Below are 13,179 nucleotides of genomic sequence, written 5' to 3'. Positions count from 1 at the left end.
CTATACTTTTTGATAGCCGGGCACCATCAGCTTTCTTCACCACATTTGCTTATGCACCCATTTGTCTTCAGTGATCCGTTTGACACCCCGTGATCACACAGGTTGATATGTGTGTTTGGGTTTTTTTTTTGGGGGGTGGGGTTTGGTTTAAATGTTAAGTCAGTCCTTATAAGTCCTTCCCAATGCAACTGGAAAATAGCTTTTCAAAAAGTTTTAGGATGCAAATCAGTAAAAATATACACACACCAGAACAATATCCACTGTACTTCCTTTTGCTAAAAAAATTTTTTTTTTTTTGCTAAATAAATTTTGTCTGTTCGTCTACTTAGCGACATGTGGCAGTCTCTCAGGGCTCTGTGCAGCACCATGGGGCTACCGAAGCCCTTTGAATGAATGTCAAAGCCCTGGGGGCACACTGGGTTATGTGTTGAGCTGCTACCTGTAAATTCAGCGGGTCAGAACCACCAGCCGCTCCGTGGGAGAAAGAGGAGGTTTTCTCCTCCAATAGAGTTACAGTCTCAGAAACCCACAGGGGGCAGTTCTACCCTTTCCTTTGGGGTCACTGTGAGTCCTCATGGACCCGGTGGTGGTGAGTCTTGTGTGATGATTGCATGGTATCACACAGAGAACCCGCCTGAGACTGGGTTTCCCATATAGCTTCCTGGGTAGGGACGAGGGCAGCAACCTCCCTTTACTTCCCCTTTTGCAACCCTAAATTTTGTAATCACAAAAACAGAAACCACTGAAGAAATGAAATGCTATTCTTACAATCTGTGGCAACAAAAATGGCTTCTCTTAGAGGACCGTTGAATTGCACAATGTCAAAGTTTTTCGTGTGGCTGTTTGGGCAACCATCTTGCCAGTACAGCGGTGTCTGCTCAGAGGTCTGACTGGCCAAGACTCAGAACGGCTGTCTAGCCTCTGCCTCACCCAAGTGGCTCTGCCTGAGGGCCAGAGATGGGCCAAGGGAGGCTATGGAAATGTTGGGAGTCACACAGGCTCCTCCAGGGTCATGAGCCCCTGCACCCATGATCCTGCTGCACCTATTTCTGGAGCAGAGAACCCCACCTTTGAGACAGATCAGTACTTCCTGCAAAGAGTGAGCACCATGCCCAGTGCATTTCACTTCCGCTTCAGCTTGGTGAAAAGCTAGATTACAGAGAGGAGGTGGCCACTTTCTCAAGCGGAAGTGAGAGGAAACACTATGGGAAGAGCAGGACTGTTATGGCCACAAGATCAGGGGATCTTCAGAAGAGTAGCAAGAAGATGGGGGCTTGAGGTCCACAGGCAGGTGGCAATAGTGTGTGGGCTACCCCTGTCCTTTGCACTGGCTTGGGTCGCTAAGGTCAGTATGGGTCTTGGAAGGATTGGGGCTGAGGGCTGAAAGAGGTTTAACATGTTAGAATTCCCATTTATACCCAGTTCCAGAGGTTCCTGGGCATAGAGAGCTCCCAGGCTGTGGAAACAGCTCCCAAACTGGCCCTGCCAGGATGCCAGCCCGACACTGGGGACGGGGTACCTTGCTCCTCTTGACATAGGAATCCTCTTCATAAACATCACGGGACAGTCCAAAATCTGAAATCTTCATTTTCCTCCCCTCGGCTACCAGGACATTTCGAGCTGCCAGGTCACGGTGAACAAGCTGTAAGGAAGTGAATCAATCACAGGAGAAGAGAATCAATCATCACAGGATCTTCTCAGCTAGCACCCAGCAAGGCGTGCACCGGAGTAGGAAGGTAGCAAGCCCCATGGCTGCACGCACCTTCATCTCAGCCAGGTATTGCATCCCACGAGAAATCTGCCAGGCGAAGGAAATGAGGTCGCCCATGGTCAGGGCTCTCTCATCAGGGTTGTCTAGGTAGCTGGAGTTTCGGCTGCTGCCGCTGCCCACGTAGCTGGGCCCCACCTTACGGCTTTCTCGGAGGAAGCCCCGCAAGGAGCCATACTTGGCGTACTCCACAATGAGGAAGAGGGGCCCTGGGGAGAAGAGAGGGAAAGCAGTGCATGGCTTGCAGCAAAGCCAGCTGGTCTCCCAGGAGGGAGTCAAACAGCTGTGGGGAAAGTGGCACTGGAAGCACAGGGGGTTGGGCCCCGGGGAAAACAGGCTCCGCCATCCCGAGGAAGGGACAGATGGACACAGCCATCTTGCGCATTGAGAGACTTAAGGCACCATGAAAGCACATGGGTGTGAGAATTGCATGCGACCATTTGGAAGTAGACCACCAGGTCTTTCTTCCGCATAGATCGGAACTGTAAACCTTTCCGTTAGTAGTAAAAATTTTAACTGCCCCCTTCAAGGATACAAGAGTCACAGCTGCTCTGAAGTCACTTCCACTCCATCTTCAACTGTGGAATTGGTGCCCTGGGCAGGGAGCCCAGCCTTCTCCTAGGATGCCCCAAGGAAGGGACCTGTGATTCATCCTACCCTTGGTGGATGCTTGAACTGCCAGAGGAGAAGGAAGACGACAGGTGCTGAACCTTTAAGGGGCTTGCAGACCTGAAGGCCCTGTCCAGAGTCCATACAGCTGGGGTCTCTGTCTTTGTGAGGCCTGCTCCCATGTCCCCAACACCAGGTTCTCTGCTCTTGCCAGCTTTGGGGGCTCTACCCTGCCCTAGGTCAGTAGTGTCCTGCTGCAGGCTCACTGGAATCCTGCAGCAGAGCTAGCCAACAGACCAGGCGCCTGAGAAATGGTGACACGACTCCACCATGCAGGTCTGGGACCTGGGGAAGGAGAGTTGTGTTTTGGAATTCACAGCAGGTTCAGGACATAGGGGGTGCTTGGGGTGCATGCCCATTCTTGGAGCTCCCTTGTTTTGGATGATTAGCCCAGGGCATTGCTCTGATCATGGCCAGGCATCACTGTAAAAGCACCACACATAGCCCTCTCCATACTTCTCATGAAAGCACACCAAAACACCAAGTAAGAAAGGCCACCCACAGAAGCCACTTCGGGGAGGAGGAGGAGCTGACTGCCCAGTGACACAGGAGGAGTCAAGTCCAGTGAGGAAGTTCAGCTAAAATGACATGGATGAGAGGCAGGGATAGGTGAGAGGAGGAGTGGGGGTTCCCAGGGCCCATGCTGGCCTACCGTCCTGGCTGCAGGCCCCATGCAGCTTGATGACGTGGGGGTGGTTGACCTGCTTTAGGAGGTTGAACTCTGACAGCAGGTCCCGCAGCTCACTTGGGGAGGCATTCTCTGAAATGCAGCACACACAGAGTTGGTTTCTCGTGGGTCCCTCTAGATTCCCATCTGCCATCACTGCAGGCTTGGGACAGAATCTTGGCTATTTCTGTCACAAGATCCCTATGCACAAGATTCCATGCAGAAGGCCCTAAGGAACTGGCTTCTGAGGCTCCTCCTAATCCCTGGAGCTAGTTAACTGGGACCCTATCTTGCCTTCCTGGGGGAAAAACAACCTTGTGGGGTGGGGGGTGGGACAGATTTCTGCGTGGCAGGCAGGGCTGTGTGTGTAAACATTTCGTGTTTCTAGGAAGACAGAAGTCCTCGGAGATACCCCCCCGACCCGCCCCGCAACCCCAACACCACTGACCACGGATCAGCAGTGAGATGGGCCCCGAGGGAGGAGCTCACACAACCCTGCCATGGGCCCCTGCACCCATGATGCCATCTAGAGTTTCCTAGAGCCTCTATAAGGCACCTGTGGAGGGCCCAGGGACACCCACAACTGCCTGTCATGTCTGTGCCACACTCAGCTCAGCTTTCTTCAGTTCACTGGCACAGAAAATCTGACATTTGAACTCTTGACCCGAAGCCAGTAACCAGTCAGCAGCACGCGGGCTGCTTTGGTGTGAGGATTTGGGTTAAGAACAAAAACACTATGAAAAGTATCCGTGCATTCGGCACTTCATGAAGGTGAGTGCGGGCATCTTACCACGCAATTCCACTATTGCTGAGGGAACCCACGTGTGCTTTGGCACCTGTCACACTTGAGCAGGCTGGTTCCTCTCTGGTGCATGGTCATACCTCCACCCCTTGTGGCCCCAGTCCTGTCCCACACTGCTGTCTATGCCTCACAGATTTTTTAATCTGAAAGCTAGGGGCCAGCTGGGATCAGGGCTCCTTTGACCCTGGTGCTTGGATTATCTGGGGGACTTGACAAGCACAGGACATTCCACTGTGGGGACCTGGGTGAGCACCAGCTGTCTTCACTAGCCTCACTGCATCGAGGTTATCCTCCCAGCCACAGTGACACTGTCATACGCGGGTGTATGTCATGTGTAGGCTGGTAGTGTGACGGTAGGCCTGTCTGAGCTCCACTGAAAGACCTTGGTCTTTCTACCAGACCTAAGAGTTGAGAAAAGTAGTAGAGATAGTTCAAGGGCAATACTGGCCCAAAGTAGAAAAAGTTTTACATTTTGTTAATCTTCATCCAGAGTTGGTGGCAAATCAGCGTCACTTAAAAGTCTTCGAAGGAGGAGAAGCATCCTCAGCTACTTCTCTGTGGACCTGGTCCCCTCCTCTGTGAGGTGTGACTGACTGAGGTGTCCCTAGACTTTAGCTACCGAAAACAGCAGAAAGGGTCTTTGAGAAGTCCCCTGCATGCAACAGGGACCGCTGGGCTTATTATTGGACCTCGCTTAAAAGCAGCAGTGAAATAGGCTATGGCATTCCAGGTGTGCACAAGAAAGCCCCCATGACGGTTCCCACATGGGGCAAGTGTGCACGACAGAGCCCTACACCCGCATGCGATAGGAGTGCTTGGAGGAACCCTGCACTCATGTTTGTGCTAGGCTAGATGTGCATGAGGAGCCCCGAATCTCCACCCACAATGCCATGAGCACCTTTCAGCATCTTCACAGCCACGGTCGTGTAGCCTGCTTTGCCTTTGAGCCGGAAGGCTGTGGCCTTCACCACTTTTCCAAATTCACCTTCTCCCAGAGTTTTGCCAAGGACCAAGTTTTTCCTAGGAAACTCCCACTTTGGGTCCTCCTACATTGGGATTGAAAGAAAAGAGTAATGGCAGAAAGGAGAGTGGGGCGAGCTCATGTAACAAAACAGGAAGGCACATCTTGTAAATGGACAGGTACCCTGCTCCATGGAGCTAACTGACCATAAGCACAGCTAACACACAGTGAGCACCATCTCTGCAGATGGTGGGACCTGCAACCAGTCTGACGTCAGTGCTACAGGAAGGCCGTCCTGCATAGAAGGCAGGAGCCAGGTAGAACAACACAAACTCAGGGGACCAGTTACAGGCTTGGCCCTTAGCCCCACCCTCCCACGTGCTGAGGTGGACTGAACCTACCTTGGGCCACTCCTGCCTGCTTCTGGTCACTCTGGCAGTTATACCAACTGTGTGCTCAGAGCAGGGGGCTCCGGCACGCTGGAAGTTATATGTTTCACATCACTGTCACTCCTTCCCAAGATAGATTTTCTGTCCCCTTAGTGAGACCTCGACGGGACACCAGGCCGCAGCAGTGTAGACCGCCTCCCTCCTGTCCAGGCCTCTGGAAGGACTGAGTCTGCATCCTAGGCCCAGTAGTGGAGGCGTCCCTGTGTGTCTGAGTGGCAACCTTTCCCAGTGTGGGTGAGGTTTTTCTTCCACATGCTGGCACATACCATGTTCTTCTATACGTTCTACTCTCTTGCCCAAAATCTAGTCTATACTTCAGGCCTGCTTAGAATTGTTCTAGAAGCTCTCCAAAATCCCAGCTCCCCACACTCCGCACTTTTGAAATCCCCACTTGTGTGCCAACACCTTTCAGAACTGAGTTTCCCTTCTGTACCTACCACCCAGTGTAGGTGTAGTGTCAATTTCATCCCACCATGATTTCTATTAGTCGATTTCTGCCACAGAGATGGTACAAATTCAGACTCAGGACAAGATGCTATCTGTTACCTGCTTGTGCCGCCTATTGGCAGAAGGATCATGCCAATTCATCCCTGGCATTCCCAAGAACCTAGGTAGGGTACTAACCATGAGTTGGCACTGAAATGTTGCCCTTGTCACCACCACTGCCACGAACATTTAATAACATTCTGTACCATAGATACACTAAGTAGGAGCAGGAACATCAGCTAAATTCTTTTAAATGCTCCCCGCTTTATGTAAGACAGCACAGGCTGAGAAGCTAATTCACGTGTCTACAACTTCAGAGTCAGAAAGTGTCGCAATCTGTACCAGGCAGAGCCCTGAGCAGGGGCCACCTGGGGGCCTGGTGGGGTTGCACTTCCACCCATGTCAGCCTCTTCCCGCACCGTCCCTTCGGAGCAGTCACACAGCACACTACTAGCTGCCTGACAGAACCAAGCACACATCCAGCAGGCCTGCTGTACAGGCCAACCTGCGGACAAGGAGGCCCGCAGTCCCAGAGCAACCAGAGCAAACCATGAAGTCTGAGCCCCACAGTGGCCACTGGGCATCCCACCAGGACCTAGACCCTCAGCAAGGCTTGGTGTATCACCCAAGCCAGGCCATACAGTGGCCCCACAAAACAAGGCCAGTGACTCAAGGTGAGCCCACTGGGTGCAGTACATGCAAGTCCTCAGCCTCCCCCCAGCTCCCATATAGCGAAGCTCAAGGGCCAGTATGCACACCACGCATATACACACATATGCACACCCTAGACATGCACACATACAAAATGCACGCATGCACATATTCACACGCATACATGTATGCCTGCACGTGCGCACGCTCACGCACACACACACACACACACACACACACACACACACACACACCCCTCACACCCTAGCCTCTGAGCATGTTCCCACATTCCCTTCAGAAACCAGGGTCCAGTTCCTCAGACAACCTTAAGGGGTAGGTCTATCGGTGCAGAAGGCAGAAGCGGCCCAACCACAGGCCTGCAGCATGACCAAGGAAGATGCCGAGGCCCCTGGGAGGTGCTCCCGTGACTCTGCGGATGACAGGCTAACCCGAAGGGCCAGCCCTTTCCTACTTGGGCCTTGGGATGCCCAGAGAGGAGACAGGCATTAGATGCCACGGCTTTCTCTTCCAGCAGCAGGCTTGCGCTGCCTCAGCGGCCTTTGAGGCCGTTCATGCTTACTTCAGGTTGCAGGCAACCTCTGCGTTGGAGCGGCACCCACCACAGGATGCTCTGCCATGAACAAGGCCATGGTGAAGTCCTTGGCACTAACTCTTGCCTGCCCCAGGACAGGGGTCCCAATTTCCACACCAATGCCATTCTCTCCTCGGCAGAGTTGACTATTGAAACAGGGGAATGGGTCCCTCCTCTGCTACCTGGTCCCCAGGGGCCCCAACTCCCTGGAGATTATAATCCAAACCCCTATGGGCTTGACACCATACATCCTTCTTTTCCAACCTTTGGAGAGACCTCCCCAGGACCCTCCCAGGCTTCTCCCTGGTCTGGGCGGACCTGTCCTCAAATCACAGTGTGCCTAAACTTCACTCCAAATTGCCTCCAAGCCCCCAGAGCCCTGAGAGTTGGCACTGCATGCTGGCCTTGAGTAGGCTCCTCAGGAAGCCTGGTTGTCTGAGGACGCGGAGAATAGGTCCAAAGTGGCAGGGAGCCCTGCAGCCAAGAAGCCACCTCTGCTGCAGGCCCACTATGGTACCTAGATCTTTCCTTCGGGGGGGCGGGGTGAGAAGTGGGGGGTGGCTTACCGGAATCTTGAAGGTGTCCACTGCGACCTGGTTCTCCATGGAGTCCAGTGAGGGTCGGCGGGCACCAGATGAAGAATAGCTGACTGGGAAGGCCTGGGCAGGCCGGCGGAAAGTCATCTCAGCGGAGGCAATGGGTGGCTTGTGGGCATTCTTGTGGTAGCGGTGGATGCAGAAGGAGGAGAGCAGCACGGAGACGATGAAGGAGAAGAGGACGGCGGCCGCGATGACTGTGCGGCAGAGCTCATCACACAGCGCCTCTGTGGGCAAGGCCTGTGTGAGCCTGGGTCCAGGGGCCCAGGGGCACCTGCACGAGCCAGGCCAATGGTGGGGGCTGCGGGAGAGGGTCTCAGCAGCCTGGTGAGTGAGTACGAACTTGAAGGTAGTGAGAATAATGTAACCATGTCAAAGAAGCTGACGGAGGGGGTGTACCACATGCACACGCTTACGATGGCCGCATGGTGCCAATTGCCCACACATGGCTGAGAGGCACAGAAATGCTGCCCACTCCACACCACGACCAAACAGTTTCAGCCAGGCCCCCTACCAGGACCTGGAGGGTGGGCGGGAGACATAGCTTTTCTCTCTCTTCCAAATACCTCCGGTACTTGCTTTACTTAAAACAACAACAACAACATCACAAGGAAAATGAAACAAAGAAAACCTGGACCAACTTCTTGTTGCATAGAGAGAGAAACTGAAGCCTAGGCTCACAGTCTGACTCAGCGCTCAGGATTTCTTCCTTTCCTGGGACCTCAGAATTGCCGATAGGAATCCTGCCTGGGGTTTGAGGAAGATGTGGTAGCACAGGATGGGGGCCTTGCCCAAATGCACTCTGGTCAAGTGCCTAGCCTGTAGCAGGCTGCTACTTACCCTGGTTGTCTTCTGGCTCACAGAAGCACTTCTTTTCCTCAGGAAAACAGTTGCAGATGCCATGGCCAGCTTTAATTCCCCGACGCTCCCCTGGTTCATGGCCACCAATGATGCTGCCCCCTAGGGATGCAGGCAGTCTCTTCAGCTTCCCAACAAGGCTTGCCAGCCCTAGGTCCCCTGACCTCAAGTCTGAGGTGCACAGCAGCACAGTAGGCCAGAGGGGAGCAATGTGTGGAATATGGCAGGCCAGGGGAGCAGGGTGTGTGTGTCCAAGAGGGGTGTGGCCCGGACCACTCAGAGCAGGCCTTGCAGGTTCCCAGAGGAGGAATAGAAGGATGGCTAGGTGGGGAAGCATGGACTGAGCGAGATAGCAGGGCAGGAAGGCTGTGCCAATCAGCTTGCAGGAAGGTGTGGAACACCCTGGCCAGGTCCCAGACCCTGCACTTGGGCAGAATCTTTGACCTCAGTGAAAGACAGGGCCTGCCAGATACAGCACAGGAGTGTCTCCTGGCTGGGCCCACATCTGCCTCCTCCCACCTTGGCCATATCCCTGTGGGCTCTTACGGAGGCAATCCTGAGGACAAATGTGCAAGTCCTTGCTTTCCACAGCATCGCAGTGGCCATCAGGGCAGGTCCTGATGCTAGGGGAGCATGTTGAAAAGTTCCTGGTGATCCCTGCAATACACAACAGGCTGATCAATGCTATGTCAGCAGGCTTCCTCCCAGGCTTATTGGGAAGACCCCTGGTGGGAGCCCTGTTATATTCCCCCCGATGGCCCGGTCAAACGCCCAGGGTCAGGGCTGGCCCAGGTGCTTATGAGCCAGTGGTGCCCACTAGGGAGGAAGAGCTGAGGCCTGCATGTGGGTAGGCACAAGGTGTGGTCCTGAGCACATGCTGGCCAGGAAACAAGGATTGGACTCACGGTCCAGGGACTTCTTCCAGGAGAGGACACCAAGACCTGCAGGACCCTCCCAAGGCCCCCCAGTGCACGGGAGCCATTGTAGTCATGGCCCTGCCTGGCCCGGGACTAATGGGAAAGCCTCTGCTGCTGAGCAGGGGATAGCAGGAGCCACAGGAGGGCGGGGGCACCCAGAGAGCACAGAACAGAGAAGGCCCCATATGGAGGTCGTGGGGCTCATGTGGACCCCAACTCCAAGTAACCCTTGGCTGCTGGGCCCCTCCCAGCCTGCCCCTGCAGGGGGCCTACCTTTGCCTTCACCCTGTCTCCACTCGCACCTGCCAGTCAGGGAGCCCAGGCCACTGCACTCCTCACATTCAGGGCGCCGCTTGCTGACTGCACAGGACAGAGGGCAGCCAGCCGCCTCCGCCACGTCTGTGAGGGTAGACAAGCAGTGTCACGTGAAGCTGCCAGTACAGAGCAGGCTAGGCTGTTAGGCAGCCAGGGGGAGGCACAACTCAGGACCAGGCAGCCGAGCTGGTATGGGGGTAGGGCACAGGGCAGTGATGGATTATGGGGCAGAGAGCTCTCCAAATGTAGTGGCACCTGCCTAGTGTATCACACAGCCACAAACAAAGGACCACTTCTGGGGTAAGCACACTATGGGATATATGTGTGGGCAGGGGGTGGGAGGAATGAAGCAAAGATAGGGAACCAGGGACTCAGCAGAGCAACACATGCATTCTCTGATTAGCTCTGAACTTCAGATAAAGAATGAGCAATAATAGCGCAAGGGACATGCTTAAAACATTGTTTTCCAAAGGAAGACAAACTAGGGCATCTACAAATGCTGCATGGGATATACTTAAACTCTCTGCTGTTTATCTGAAAGTCCCATTTAACTAGATCCCAAGGTTTGGTCTGGCAACCTAAGTCAAGTGCATGTCGGGATTCCATCAAAGGCAGTGGTGCTGGTGGGAAGCAGCAGCTGGTGCTAAGGTCGGGGTGAAGCTATTCACATTCTTCCCATCCAATCCTTCCTGTGTGGCAATGAGGTGGGACCTATTGCTGGGAATGGGCAGGGGGCAGACTTGGTATGGAGGAGTCTCCAAGGGTGTGCAGGGGAGCTGGGACTACAGAAGGAGGCTGCTCTACACCCACCTGTGCTTGTCCTGTTGGAGTCCCTGTCCCAGACCCCAGGCCCAGGCCCCGCCCAGATACCCACGACCTCGGCACTCACATGTCCCCTCCACTGTGATGAGCAGCTGCACCTGGGCTTGACTACGCGTCTGTCTGTCAGTGGCCACCACAACGTATTGGAGCTCAGCACATTCGGGCTGCCTCAGGCTCTCCGCGTCGCTCACAAACAGGGTCCCAGTGGTGTCCTCTGCTGAGGTGACCACCCCCAGGGTGCTGCAGTTGGGCACAGGGGGCTGCAGTTTATACTGGATGGGGATGCCACTGAACTCTGGGCAGTGCTCCACGCATACCTTCCCGACCTAGGCAGAGGTACAGGTGTTTCAGCCAGGTGCAAAGGCTCTGTGGCAGTGGGATTGCCTGACAGCCCCTGGCCTAAGGCCTAAACCAGTGGTCAGTACTTCCCCTAGAAATTCTATCCTCTGTCCCTCTGCCCACTTGATGCACAGGTTGACCGTGGTGCTCAGGTCCTGGCATCACCCACTCTTGACCTAGGAACCAGATGCTTCCAGTAGGGGGTGAGGGTAGCAGGTTTGGTGGCAGGCAATGACTCAGGCAGGTCTTCTAACAAGATATTGCTCCCTTCCTTCTATCAAGAGATGCACACCCCTGTGCTACAGCCCCTGCTCTCAGAGAGATGTGTTCAGTGCTGGATGAAGCAATCAAAACCTTGAGTTCCTGGTACGCACACCCAACCCCTCTAAAAGCAAATAAACAAGTAAATATATCCCTATGCCAGCAAAGGGTAGAAAGTGATGGGTAGGCGAACTTTAGAGAAGGCGGTCAGGGAAGCAGCTCTCTGGAGGTAAAGTAAAACTTTGAACGAGCCAATTCTGGGGGAAACCAATTTTCCAGGTGGCAGAAACAGCAAGTGCCAAAGTCCCAGGGAAGGATGGCTGCAAGTATCTGAGAAGGAGAGAAATGGCCCTTACAGGGCCCCATTGGCTTTGTGCTCAGACTTTCCTCCTGTCTTGCCCCGTTGGCGGAAGACACAAAGCCTGGCAGCGGCGCCCAACAACTCAGGGCAGAGAAGAAGTGCTCCATAGGACTTGTGAGGCTATAAATCTTTAGGGAACCAGATCACCTCATCTTCCTGTCGAGGAGCTGGTGGGTTCCCACCACCACCTTTTCAATTAGCAGCCCAATGCTTAACCCGCTGCACCATCAGAAGTCCTTCATCTTTACTATAATTCATGGCAATTTGTGATCATGTGATACTAGAAAATCCAGACGAGTCCAAGCAACCTTGATACAGCAGTGTGTGTGTGTGTGTGTGTGTGTGTGTGTGTGTGTGTGTGTGTGTGCGCACGCATGTGTATGTGTTTGCCTGGTCAAATATTGGACCTAAGGAGTGTCTAAGTATCTGAGAGGCTCTAGGAAGGGCCTGTCATTGGGGTAGAGGCTTTGGACTGAAGTGAGTGCTGATAGGTAGGAACTTGGAGTCTAATAGCACAGGATGAAGTCCTGGAAAATCCCCGTCCTCCTGGTGCTTTTGATCCCAGAGTCTCTGAGCCATGGTGGCCTCTCGCTGCTGGTCCTTCCTTGCTCCTCTGGCTACCAGCTTTGGGGGGTCCGGTTCTCTCAGAGCTGCTCAGTCCAGTCATTCAGAGATCTGTGCCTTGACCCTGGACTTGACCTCCAGCATGGTCTTCTTTCCCTTTCTGTACCAAGAAGGGTTCCAGGAGTGGGTCTTTCATCCTGGGGTGCCATACTAACTACCACTGCAGGAGGGTCCATCTCTACTGACTTTGTTCTGTGGGGCCGGAGAAATGAGGGTCTGGAGGGCCAGAGAAACTTTATAGGTCTGGCAGCTCCGCTCCTAACCTCAGCCACTCTAAAACGAGGCTGTATGCTGGGAATCAAAGGCAAGCAAGGAGAGAGGTCCCTATCCTACAGCTAGCGCAGCCTGTTCTTAGTAAGCTCTATGTAAGCTCACCCCAAAGCAGAGCTAGGCTCTTTCAAGCACCACACATCAACAAGAAATGATTGGGTGGGAACACAGCACCCCCCCATGCACGAAGCCAACACTGCCATTGAGTCAATGCCAACTCGAGTCAATGCCTATAGGGCAGGACAGGGTAGAACTGGCCCTGTTAGTTGCCGAGACTGTAACCATGTCCGGGAGTAGAGAGCCTCGTATTTCTCCTGAGGAGCAGCTGGGGACTTCAAACGGCTGATTTTGGAGATCGAAGTCCAACATGTAGCCACTGCATCGCCAAGGGCCTTTCCATTCCCTCAGCTAATGGTCAATATTGTCCAAAGTCATTATCCTTAATGTACAACTTAAATCTGGGGGGGGGGTGAACAATCACTGTCTTTCTGTGGTGCCCCCCACCCCTTGTCAGTCTCAGGCACTTGACCCACCACTCCTGACCTATCCCCGGGAATATCCAGAGCTTATGAAAGGGAGTGGGGGTGGGGCAGCAGCTGAGCTCTTTATGGGCTGGACCCAGGTAGCTACCAGCAGTGGATGGATGGTGGGAACCACATATAGGGACCAGGGTACAGCCAGTAAATGTGGTGTTCCGAAGAGAACTAATCCACACGAGACTCCATTAAAAGAATGTAGGGTGCTCGATTATGTGTACCCTATGATTGAAGC

At 53.9% G+C, this 13,179-nt stretch overlaps 1 protein-coding gene across 1 annotated transcript in view; it reads right to left on the bottom strand.

The window, feature by feature from the left end:
- The window catches only part of RET (ret proto-oncogene), a 60,362-nt gene that overhangs the window by 10,020 nt on the left and 37,163 nt on the right, over window positions 1-13,179 (bottom strand). The window contains exons 7-15 of the mRNA XM_013008352.3: window positions 10,621-10,879; window positions 9,690-9,815; window positions 9,046-9,156; window positions 8,482-8,601; window positions 7,612-7,868; window positions 4,805-4,952; window positions 3,090-3,197; window positions 1,763-1,977; window positions 1,520-1,642 (exon numbers count right to left, since the gene is read on the bottom strand). Of these exons, the coding sequence (XP_012863806.1) occupies window positions 1,520-1,642; window positions 1,763-1,977; window positions 3,090-3,197; window positions 4,805-4,952; window positions 7,612-7,868; window positions 8,482-8,601; window positions 9,046-9,156; window positions 9,690-9,815; window positions 10,621-10,879 (1,467 nt within the window). The remainder of the gene's footprint in view (window positions 1-1,519; window positions 1,643-1,762; window positions 1,978-3,089; window positions 3,198-4,804; window positions 4,953-7,611; window positions 7,869-8,481; window positions 8,602-9,045; window positions 9,157-9,689; window positions 9,816-10,620; window positions 10,880-13,179) is intronic.

The sequence above is a fragment of the Echinops telfairi genome, unplaced genomic scaffold (genome assembly GCF_000313985.2).
Source record: "Echinops telfairi isolate 266 unplaced genomic scaffold, ASM31398v2 ScPeMD7_35;HRSCAF=133_0, whole genome shotgun sequence".
NCBI lineage: Eukaryota > Metazoa > Chordata > Mammalia > Afrosoricida > Tenrecidae > Echinops > Echinops telfairi.
This window is presented reverse-complemented; position numbering and strand designations above follow the sequence as displayed.